The 11326-nt window shown below is 39.7% G+C and overlaps 1 protein-coding gene across 4 annotated transcripts; it reads right to left on the bottom strand.

The window, feature by feature from the left end:
* Nucleotides 1-250: 250 nt before the first annotated feature.
* nfe2l1b (nfe2 like bZIP transcription factor 1b) lies at nt 251-11297 on the bottom strand. Of its 4 annotated transcripts, XM_053685395.1 has the most exons (8): nt 11157-11297; nt 10949-11033; nt 10591-10614; nt 7023-7882; nt 5826-6053; nt 4999-5088; nt 4728-4886; nt 251-4630 (listed from the first exon to the last, which is right to left on the bottom strand). In XM_053685395.1, the coding sequence occupies exons 4-8, from the start codon at nt 7572-7574 to the stop codon at nt 3254-3256; spliced, it is 2406 nt and encodes an 801-aa protein (XP_053541370.1). In that variant the 5' UTR covers nt 7575-7882; nt 10591-10614; nt 10949-11033; nt 11157-11297; the 3' UTR covers nt 251-3253. The 4 variants fall into 4 exon arrangements, with proteins under 4 accessions (XP_053541370.1, XP_017338558.1, XP_017338557.1 ...); XM_017483069.3 differs by lacking the exons at nt 10591-10614; nt 10949-11033; nt 11157-11297 and adding an exon at nt 8790-8902; XM_017483068.3 differs by lacking the exons at nt 10591-10614; nt 10949-11033; nt 11157-11297 and adding an exon at nt 8683-8879.
* Between the last annotated feature and the right edge of the window lie 29 nt (nt 11298-11326).

Raw genomic sequence — 11326 nt, 5'->3', positions numbered from 1 at the left:
AAATTGCTTTTCTAACTTCCCGCCGTTATTTCTCTAGAACAATTGTGACCTGACTTTCTCAATTAAATGATTCATTTGAGCAGAAATATTTACTTCAGAGGGAACTAATTGTGCAAAATTTGGCTTTCAAGGCACTAAACTCCCCACACCTGTGTTTATTTTTCTCACATATAGCATACACATGCTGTATCCCAAACTTAAATCAAAAGGCAAAATATAACTTTGAAAATTAAAAAAATAAAAATAAAAATAATCAAAAAAACGTTTATTAAACAACAAAAGAACAATTCCCAGATTGCCAGCAAATCTTTCAAAATAAACTAACAGGAAGTGAATCAAAATCAAAACAGTCAGAGTCAGAAGACCTCGTAAAATACAGAGCGCCAAAATATCTTTAAATCAGAACAAACAACATAAACATATGTACAAAACAAACAAGACACACAAAAAATTAAAATAAATCAGTGCATGACAAGTAGTGACCGCATAAGACCAGGAACTTAAACTATTTTAAGCATAATTTCCATGCCTCATCTTTTTTGTTGTTGCTTAAATAATTAACTTGATCAACTCCATACCTATTAAATATCATAGAAGTTGTCTCTTCAAGATAATAGTGACTTTTTTTTCTCCTTGAATATTGCAACAACCACACAGAATACATTTCCTGACAAATCGACTTTTTATGAATTGCAAATTCAGTCAACTTTTAACAAATTCTTAACGCATGTTCCTTGTGGCCATTTTCAAATACTTATAACATTCAGTTCAAACTTACACACTACTTCATGGGTTTACAGAATACTGCTTTATGTGCATAGATTTGCCAGTTTGTAACCTTCTTCAAGAATGTGATTTGAAGGCCAGTGGTCTTCAATCATATCTGTGAAGAGTCATTGTGGCTGTTTTTAATACCACTTATAAACAACACTTTACTTCAACTGATCTTGGATTTCAAACGACTACCAAGTGTGGCTCCTATTCGGCTGGAATGAAAACCGGCGGCCCAACCACGCTGACGCAATGTGGATATATTTAAAGACCCGTGACCTAGGTGAACTGCTTGATAACTTTAAATGTTTGTTTGTCTGAGGCCATCCCCCATAGCTCTCTGGTTAGATTTTACCCCTTACACTGTTACAGCAATAAGATTGAGTTGAGTGCCAATAATGCAAACGTAGTACAAAAGCTGTTAAAACAACTTCTAGCTTAATAACCCGACATAAATTGTGACTGGAAATCACAAGAACAAGACATGTAAAGATGTAAATTAGGACTTGTCGTTGGATATGAGGGTGCCACTTGTAACACAAGCTTATAATCATAGTTGCAAATGAACAATTCTGTGAATTTTCAATTCATAAAAGTATGATATAATTGCTATCTTTACATACTATTTTCGACAGGACATGCGACTCTGTATGCGTGCGGTGTAGATGTGAGCGATGGAAACCAGTAGAAGGAAATAAACTATGAAGATGTATATATCTGGTGAAGATTAAAGCTTTCATATTAGTGCTAAAGCTCAAATTTAAAGATGTTAAATTTCACACACATGGTAGTCCTCTGAACAGATCTAAAGCAAAATTTATGCTGCATTTAAGCATGATCCGATTCCACTGTGGAACATGCTAAGCAGCTTTTCAGATCTCCAGGTAGTTTTATTGATTAAAACAGGAACATGGTAGTGTTCAGAAATTTTTCTGTTTAACAGGGGACGTTCCACAAGTACGAGAGAGGAAAAAAAAAACAAAAAAAAAAAACATTAATGAAAAAATGTGATGTTCACGTCAAACTTTTACACATTGGTTCATCCAAAAAGGAACTGCTACTGAACTATGCTCTAATGATGTGAACATTAAGCCAATATTCTCAATATGTCAGTGTATCTTGTTCACTGTTCATGTCCTAAACGAACAGAAAAAGAGCATTACAAAAAATGACTGCAACTAAAAGAAAGTGTCTGAGTGAGAATTGTACTTTGTGCCTGTTGCATGAACAACATAGCAGTCCGGTAATAAAGTCAGAACATAACTCTAAAAAGCAGGTGATGAGCTGAATTTTAACGCAACAACTCTGTACAGTTTATTTATTTATTTTTTTGGTTGTTGTTTTGATCTTTTTTTCCTGCTTTTTTTTTTTTTTTTTTAAAGAAGGTCCAGTTTTAAGCAGCGAAACGCTCAACAGAATTCAGGAGAAACAAAATCAGACCCGCAGCTTATGTAGACGTTTATGCACATGGGAGGAAAACTATGGAAACGTTCAAAGAGGAATTTCTCACCTTTAAGCCTGCAAGAAGAGAAACGACTGCTAAAGACTGAGAGCTTACAGCCAAGCGACAGATGATTTACAGCAGTGAGCAGAGCACAGAAGCTGATTTATTAGTAATGCAGTGTGCATCTTTACTCGGCATTTCATTTTCATCTCATTCGTTCCAGCCTCAAGCATTACCTCAAACTCGTTCTTAACCACTCTACTTTGTCCAACTTTTCCTAATTCCATGGCAAGTGGCATTTAATACCCAGAGAAACTTCTGTCAGGTTTCATATGTAACTGTCCAAAGGAAATCGGTCTTTTCCTCGTTGTTGTCATTGAAATCACATTGGTGTAGGTACACGAGTGACCACTGTGATGGAACTGGAAACAAAAGAAACGCACAAGCATCGGTTACTAAGGGTATGCTTTCTTTTGCATTTGTTTTCTCGACACAAAAGTTCCAACATCTTCCATCATCCGAGGACTTCTTCACCATCTTCAGAAAGAAGGGTCTTCTTCTTCAACACTAAAGGACTACCAGCAGGGTATTCACACTCCCCTAGAAGCCAATACTAAAGAGTCTAATGACCTTTCCAAGCTGATAATCAGCTAGCCTTGCATTCATTTTGTTTCTGGGATCTTGATAGAAATTAAGGTCAATTCCTCAATTTATTCTCAGATTAGTCAGTGTCTCCACAGCTGCGGTTTGCCTCTTTTACTCTTCTTAGATTCAGTCAATTCATCATTCTGGTCATACTCCAAGTAAAACAACAGAAACCCGGTACTTTAAAAAGCAATTCTGCTTCATATTTTCTGGAGAAAACGTTTGAACCAAAGATAGAAAAAAGGAGAAAACCTAATGCAGGAACAACACTGACAGTGCAATTTTCTTTTCCTTGCTAGAATCTTCTCAAAGGAAAAATAACAGCATTTACTTACACCTTATAGTAATTTTTTTTGTGGTGGAGCCTTGGCAGCAAAAGAAAGGAGCAGGTCCTCACTTCTTTTTGTCCTTCGGTTTCTTGTCAGGCTTCCGGCTTTGCTCAAGAGTCATGCTTCGTGGTGTAACGAGCACGCTACCGTCAGCACTGTACTGCAGGCAATACTCGCTAGCAGGATAAGGCCTGCCTTCTTCGTCACGTAGCTGGCTGAACACTTCCTGATAAAGGACCTGCACCTTCTGCTTCATTTGCCTGATACAACGTAGGCACTCCATCTTCTCCTTCAGCAGACGGGCTTTGTCGCGCCGCAGGTCCTGCACGCCTTGCTCAAGGTTGATGATGGTGTCTAGTTTGCGTTTGCGGCAGTTCTGCGCGGCCATTTTGTTTTTGCCACGCCTGCGGATATCACGGATGAGGGAAAGCTGAGCCTCGCTGAGATGGTGTTTGGACAGAAGCTCGTTGAACTCTTCAACAGGAAGGTTGACAATTTTATCGTTGGAAAATGGGATTTTCATGGCTCTGGCCCGACGTTCATCGCGGCTCGACTGCTTGTCGATGAACTCTCGTGGTGAATGAATCTTGGTTTGTTGTAGGTGCTTGTCTCTGCACTTTTTACTGCAGGATCCAATCAGCTGGGGCTGCTCAGGGTATGAGGAGGCCAGTGGCAGGTTGTAGGTGTGGTTGTGATTGATGCTGTCCAGCTGTGGCAGGTTATGAAAATGAGAGGGATCTTGATAGCTCATGCGGCACAGCTTGCTATATTCGGGCTGGTAACCTCCAACGGCTCCCTCCTCTGCTTCCGCCGTGGCCACTTCAGAATCTGTGCTGTAACCCACAGCACCTTCCTCCGAGAAAGTGGCAGAGGTGGAGGAGGAAGATGCAGCCGAGGAACAAGATGTCTCAGAATTGCTGGGAGAGACAGGGCTGTGTCCAGAATCCAAAGACAATCCAGAGTCCGAATCGAGCTCATCTTCTAGTTGAGAGGCTTGAGCCTGACTGAACCCTTCCTCCATTGCAAGATCTAGCAGGCTAATTTCATCCAGCATGGACTCCTCCAGCAGGCTAACAAAGGGGTCAGGCAGCACTGGGGAAGAGGTCAAGTTGTTGGTGCTGTTGAGTGGTGGGAGGAAAAGCCCAGTAAGATTTGTGACTCCAAATGTTGAGTTGATATTGGATGAATTGCTGGAGGAGAGCCTAAGCAGAGTAGGCTGCTGCACGGAAGAGGGATCTAATTCGGAGCTGAAAAGGTTGGGGAGGTCCTGGCTGCAGCTTGGGAGGGATGCCTGATGGAGGCTCACATCCTGGTTGATCAGACTTGATTGTGAAACACCAAAACTTGTCACTGTGCCCGATTCATTGCTTTCAGTACGCGTGTTATTCAGGTTGCTGTTGTTGAGATTGGTGTTTTCTGCTGTGTTATTCACATCCATGTCCTAGGGGAGGAGTGACAGACAGGTACTGAGTGATTTTTTTCAAATTTAACCAAATATTATGCAAGAAGATTATAAAGAATGTGCAGAGAATACAAACTTGCAGTTCCATGATTGCCATTATGTCCTGCCATTGCTGTTCCAGGTCTAGAGGTGCATCAGGCTGAGGCAAAGGGGCAGGCAGTGAAAGCCCCTGGGATGTCGAAGGAACATTTTCTGCAGGGCCTCTCAGTTGAGGGGCAGCTTCTGTAGCCTGGAACTTCAAATTGACCAGAAAACAATACTTGAAGGAATCACTTTCTGAAAAAGAGGAATGTTAAAAAAGCAGTACTTCCTGATAATAACATTGGTAATTGGCAAGAAGCAGGTACCTCTGATTCTTCTCCAAAAGGGAAGGTGGCCTCCAGAAGTCTTAAGCATTCTTGTAGGGACATTGAGGTCTGTGTGCCAAGGCTTGAGAGCTAGAGGAAAAGATAATGAGAGGGGTTAATGCCTCGGCACAGTCAGACTGCTCAAGCTATGCATGATTCCAACATGAATAACACTGACATGCTAAGTAAAATTGACAAAAGCTATTATTATAATGATAATCAGTCTTTATTGATCACATATACACATGCACAGTGAAATTCTTTTCTTCGCATACCCAAGCATGTCAGGAAGTTGGGGTCAGAGCGCAGGGTCAGCCATGATGCGCATCTGGAGCAGAAAGGGTTAAGAGCCTTGCTCAAGGGCCCAACAGTGGCAGCTTGGCAGGGGCTTGAACCCCCGACCTTCCGATCAGTAACCCAGAGCCTTAACCGCCAAGCCACCACTGCACCATAACCTATTATTATTATTATACTCTTGTATGTAAGTATGTGACTTACAAGCTTTTAAAGCAATGCAGCAGTGCTGTCTAAAATATCAACATGGATTTTGTTTAGAAATAGGTTTTAAATAAATACTAGAATAAAATGTATGCAGCTAACCTAACCTACTGGATCCTAAATGCAATACGGAAAACTTTCCTAAATGCTGCTGTGGCATATTCCAGAAATAAACAGCAGCCTTCATGCACTTCAGTCTTGCTTAAGCTAAGACGTATAGAAAGCTCATACATTTATGTAGACCCTAAAATCAACAATGACAACATAACAGCAATGATAATACATTATATATTATTATTGTTATTAGTAGTAGTAGTATAAATTGCTACCTGTTCAGGTATGCTCTCTCCGGTCTCTCCATCCACAAGAGTTATGCCCTGACCCTCCTGCAGATTGATTCCATTTCTCCAGTCCTCCTCCCGTACATCTGCATCCTCATTTGCCTCATTCGGTTTATCTGCCTCACCATCCTTCTGCCTGCTGCTGTAGTTAAACACTTCCCGTCCAGCTCCTAGGTCAATATCCTGTCTCCAGAGGATATCTATAAGGTCTATGTCCTAGAGTGGAAAGTGAAGGGCCATGTTGAGATCAGGACATAGAGTAAAGAAAAGGGCTTGGTCAAGGGACGTAGCTAAAAGAAGAATTTCAACTGACGTAGGAAAATATTAAATTGTGGTTCCGAGCATTTTCCCTGCAAACGTGGAAAATATGTAGTTCTGATGTTAAATCTACAACTAAGCGTCATCCAAATATAAGCCGGGGGGGGGGGGGGGGGGGGGGGCTGGGGTGTCCTCCCAGGACATCTACAGTGGCAAAAGGATGACACAATGATCATAAGGTCAACTGATAAGCAAAGGGTAAGTGACCTTGTTCTGAAGGTCAACCTAATTGAAAACTAGGAATGCAATATGAAATGATGAAATAGCATACTGTTACTTTACTATTTGCTATATGGAATTTTTTTTTTTTTTTTTTTTTTTAAATATTTGCCCAACTTATGCCATGTCTGCATCTGATATTTAATCCTCTATTGCATCAAACTGACCCAGATTCTAGGAATGGATTAGTCCTGATGCCTTTTAGGTATTTTGCAGCTGCATTTGCTAAAAATAAACACCAACACCTTGAAAATTCGTGATGATTAAGGGGAAAAAACTGACAAATACAAAAAGGTGCTTCTGCTCTCCTTGCTTTGTAATCTCAAGATGTCTTTTCAGTAATAGCATGGTATCAGTGGTATCTCATACATATATTATTTGTTACCACTGAAACAGCACAGACAATATGGCAAAAATGTATTATGCGATATGTATAATCTTAGATCCGGACGTACAACAAGAAACTACACACATCCACCCCTCACAGTGGGAGAAAGTAGCCACACCCATTTGGGCCACTCTCAAAATGCAGCTCGATTTAAAAGTAGTCAGATGGCTAATCTTTCTGAAGCATTAACAGTTAATAATACTAGAAAATAATCATCACTGTGACAACAGAATTTGTAAACCATTATAAAAGCACTGCACCTCTTTCGAAAGCTCATCAACGTTGTCCCTGTTGCCTTGCTCCTGGTTGGCCTCAGGGGCCACAGCACCCAAAGTGTCCTCTCCACTAAGGTTGTAGGTTGACTCAGAAGTGCTGCCGGCCCCTCTCATGGCCGAGGGTTCAGGGCTATTCACGTCCTCCAGGCTGCCGCCATTGTCCAGGGCAATGCTAGGACTGGACTGGCTGGCTGCAGACACCACAGTCTCAGGATCACGATGCACCAGCCAAGCGTTCAGCTCAGTGCTGGGCACGCGCAGGTGATCCAGAGAGCGCACCTGATTCAGCAGCCGACGAAAGGCAAAGAAATGGTCCAGGTCCACGCTTTTCGGATGGATGCCATAGCCGTCCAGGGTGTTGCGCAGGTTGTGAAACTGTGTCTGTGTGTAGGCTGAGCTCGGGCCCAAGATGATTTCACGGAGCGGGGGCAGCTGACTGTTTAAATAGGTGTCCACGTCCACCCGCACCCCAATGAGACTCAGGAGGATTGTGAACTGAATCAGACCCTCTGTGAAGTACTTTTTCAAGTAAAGCATTTCTTGGCAAAGGAAACAAAATGAAAGTTAAAAACAAAAAAAAAAAGAAAAAAAACCCCCAAAACCTACAGAAAGAGGGTCAGACTGAAACACTTACAGTCAGTGGTTTATATTACATAAATCAATATAAAATGTAGAGAAACCATTACAAAAATATAGTGTTTTTACTAAAACATTAGCTTGTGGAAAACAGGGGGAAATGGGGTGGGAAATGAGGGTTCCTTTGTCCTCAGTGGCGAATGTCTATCCTGTCAGATGCTTAGATCCCACCACTGAAGATTCAATTACTCTTTGAAGGCTCCTCCAATCTACAGAAGACAAAAAAAAACAAAAAACAAACAAACAAAAAAAACCCCAGGAGAATCAGCACAACATTCCAGGATCAATTTCACAGTGACATTTCTTCAAATGTTTTCCCATAAAGTCTGATTCCTCTTGGAAGTTTGTTAGCTTGCAGCTCTAGCATTAACATACGTTAATGCCTCCTCCTCTTCGTGCCATCACGAGCCCATCTGCCGACTAACCTCCCACTCGGCAAAACAAACACAATACTACATATATATAATTTCCCCCACACACACAGTAAAAAGGTTAGATATCAATTTCTGAACAGTGCCAGCGACCTAGAAGCCCATTCACTGTTTACCGAATACGAAACAGAACGATATTTATTTGCTCTACATCCAGGAAGTGTTCTTTCCTACTTCCGCTATCGGCACTCAACAGCAACGTTGGCAACAAGTTGCGCACCAATGTCTGATTGGCTGAGGAGCTTCTCACAACCCAATGAGAAGCCTCACGCGCCGGTGTTTCTCACATCACCACCAATGAGAGCGTTACAGGGGCGGGCACTGGAGGGAATTAACTGGGGACACCGAATATATCAAAACAATCTTAAGCACTTATGTATTTCGGATATGCAAAACATTGATACGCGTAGAAATCATTTCTACTTAGCTAACAAATACTATAAGATTATATACAGCGGCACTTATATATTATACGTTAGCATTGAACGACAACTAGCTGGCTAGTTCCACAGCCCCAATCAGGCTTACTGGCTAACCTAGCTAACTAGCCAGTTCTCTAACACTGTTTTTATACTTACGCAGAAAGAGTTTACAGATAAAACAGCCCGAAATGTCTAGATGACACTCATTAGCAGTATAAAGCGGTCACTTTCTTGAAAAAAGTCACTTATTTCCAAAGATTTACTTAATGTTATCGTAGTCCACTTGTCTTGAATGGCCCACCATGACTTGCAAAATTTCTCCCTTGCCGATAAGTTCCCTGACAGGAACACGTTTTGACAACGCGCATGCGTAGAATATTCCAGGGCGCAGGTCTGAATGAGATCATTATTCAGGAAAAAAAGCAATGTTAACCGCCCCTTAAAGTAAAACTAATTCCAGCCTGTGTAACTTTGTCGCTTTACTACATGAAGGGGTAAAAATAATAAACTGCACTGTAAATAAAACCTGAAAAGTATCGACAATTTTGCATATTTTTTCTTTCTTTCTTGGCATCAAAGGTATGTTAAAATGTTGATTTAATATGACAACATACTCAAAATTCAGACGTATTACTTTATTATTCATTATTATTATGTTGACATATGATGATAGGGCTATGCAAATAGTGAACATGTAGGGAATGAGGGTGTTTAGGCTACCACATTAAGATCAAGGACATAAAACAACAACATCAACAACAGCAATATTATTATTATTATTATTATTATTATTATTATTATTATTATTATTATTATTATTATTAGTGCAGTGGTGCAGCACCTTACAACTTCCTTGTAAAATTCCTCTAGGTGTGAATGAGTGTTTGAATATAACTACACCATAGCAAGGACTAAGTGGTTACTGAAGATGAATGAATGAATAATAATAATAATAATAATAATAATAATAATAATAATAATAATAATAATCAGCATCATCATCAGTAAATAGTTACTGATAGATAATGTGTTGGTATGTTTCAGTGGACTGTGAATATAATCTTTAAATGGGATTTTCTCCCTTTTTACTTTAGCATGTAAACAGATTTTACAATGCTAGAACTTTATTCCAGCTGAGATACATCCAAAGGAGAAACAAACTGTATTTAAGTTCATGAAAGCCTGTAGTTTTCAGAACTTTATATGGTGTACCTCTAGTATATACTACTGTATATTTAATTTGCATACCTCATGAGCACATGTGAAGCAAAAAGAAATAGATTTCCTATAGAAACGCACAGGGTAGCTATGGCAACGGCTGAATGGTTAACATTGCACTATTTATTTGTTTGTTTGTTTTTTGTTTGTTCTTATGAAATAATCCCTCATAATAACAACATAAATTAATTTAATGTTAATGACTGTTTTAACAACTCTGATTCTTAGGAAGTCAGTTCATTGAATGACATTGAAAGGTTAACTACTATGTTTACAGCCTACTTGATTATAATATTCTAATATTCTGATTGATAAATGATAGAGTAAGAGTGAGACCTGTATAATATTTATAATTACACCAACACCCCTTTCACATGAAAGAACATATGAGGTCAAAGCCTCAGCCTCTTGAACACCCCTGGATGAGTTAGGGGTTAAGTGCCTTGGCACTTGAATTCCAAGGCTTCCAGTTTACAGGTGCAGGTCCTTAACCGCATTACTTGCCTTGTTATCCATGATTTTAACATAGAATCTGAAAATGCCTGCTACTCTACCTTAATAGAATAGTATTATACTTATATGAAAGAGGTATTAAGTGCTTCTTAAATATTTACCACCAGGTGGCATAGACGGCCAGTGCAACATAAAAAATAAAGCAGTGATTGGAAGAGTGCTACAATAAAGTTATTGCAAACTGCATCATTGTTATATTTTAGAAGGGAAACTGGAGAGGAGATACCAATGGTTATTATTTAACTGACAGTTAATAATAGTTTTACAGAAATATGGGCAATAATACAGTATGAGCCAGTGAAAGATCTGCTGCACCAAAAATAACCTACTTACCCCAGGTTATCAAACTTTGTCTCCCTGTTGAAGGAACGTCTGTTATTAAAGCCAATACTGGAAAATCACAGTTGAATTCATTTGATTGTTCTCATTTCTTTCATTTATACTGATTCATGCACATCTTAGCACCTCTTATAAGGAAAACAACATATAAGCAAAACTCATGACCGAAATGTAATGTTAAACTATAAAGTGGTAATTTGTTATATGAAAATTAAATAAGTTTCGATAAGCAGTACAGAAAATGTATGGATTATTATTATCTTTATTATTAAATATAATTAAACTGGTATATGACCTTGTATATGTAGAGATATTGAGACAGTATAAATAAAAATGTTACAAAGAGTTGAACCTGAGACAGACTGGCATCCCATCCAGGGTGTATTTCTGCCTCACTCCCAATGATCCATCAGATAGACTCCAGATCCACCATGAACCTGCCCAGGATACAATTGTTACTGAAAGTAAGTAAGTGTGTGTGTGTGTGTGTGTGTGTGTGTGTGTGTGTGTGTGTGTGTGTGTGTGTGTGTGTGTGTGTGTGTGTGAGTGTGTGTGTGAACCTTTGGGCCATGGCGCAAGTTTCCCAACTCTGGTCCTGGAGTACGTACTGCACTGTACAGTTTAGTGTACCGCTGCTCTAACACACCCACTTTAATTCAGGAATGGCTCTTAATTAACTGATTAATTGAGATGTCTAAGGAGCAAGGGAAACACTAAAATGTGTAGGAAA

This window comes from Ictalurus punctatus, chromosome 13 (assembly GCF_001660625.3).
Source record: "Ictalurus punctatus breed USDA103 chromosome 13, Coco_2.0, whole genome shotgun sequence".
Taxonomy (NCBI): domain Eukaryota; kingdom Metazoa; phylum Chordata; class Actinopteri; order Siluriformes; family Ictaluridae; genus Ictalurus; species Ictalurus punctatus.
This window is presented reverse-complemented; position numbering and strand designations above follow the sequence as displayed.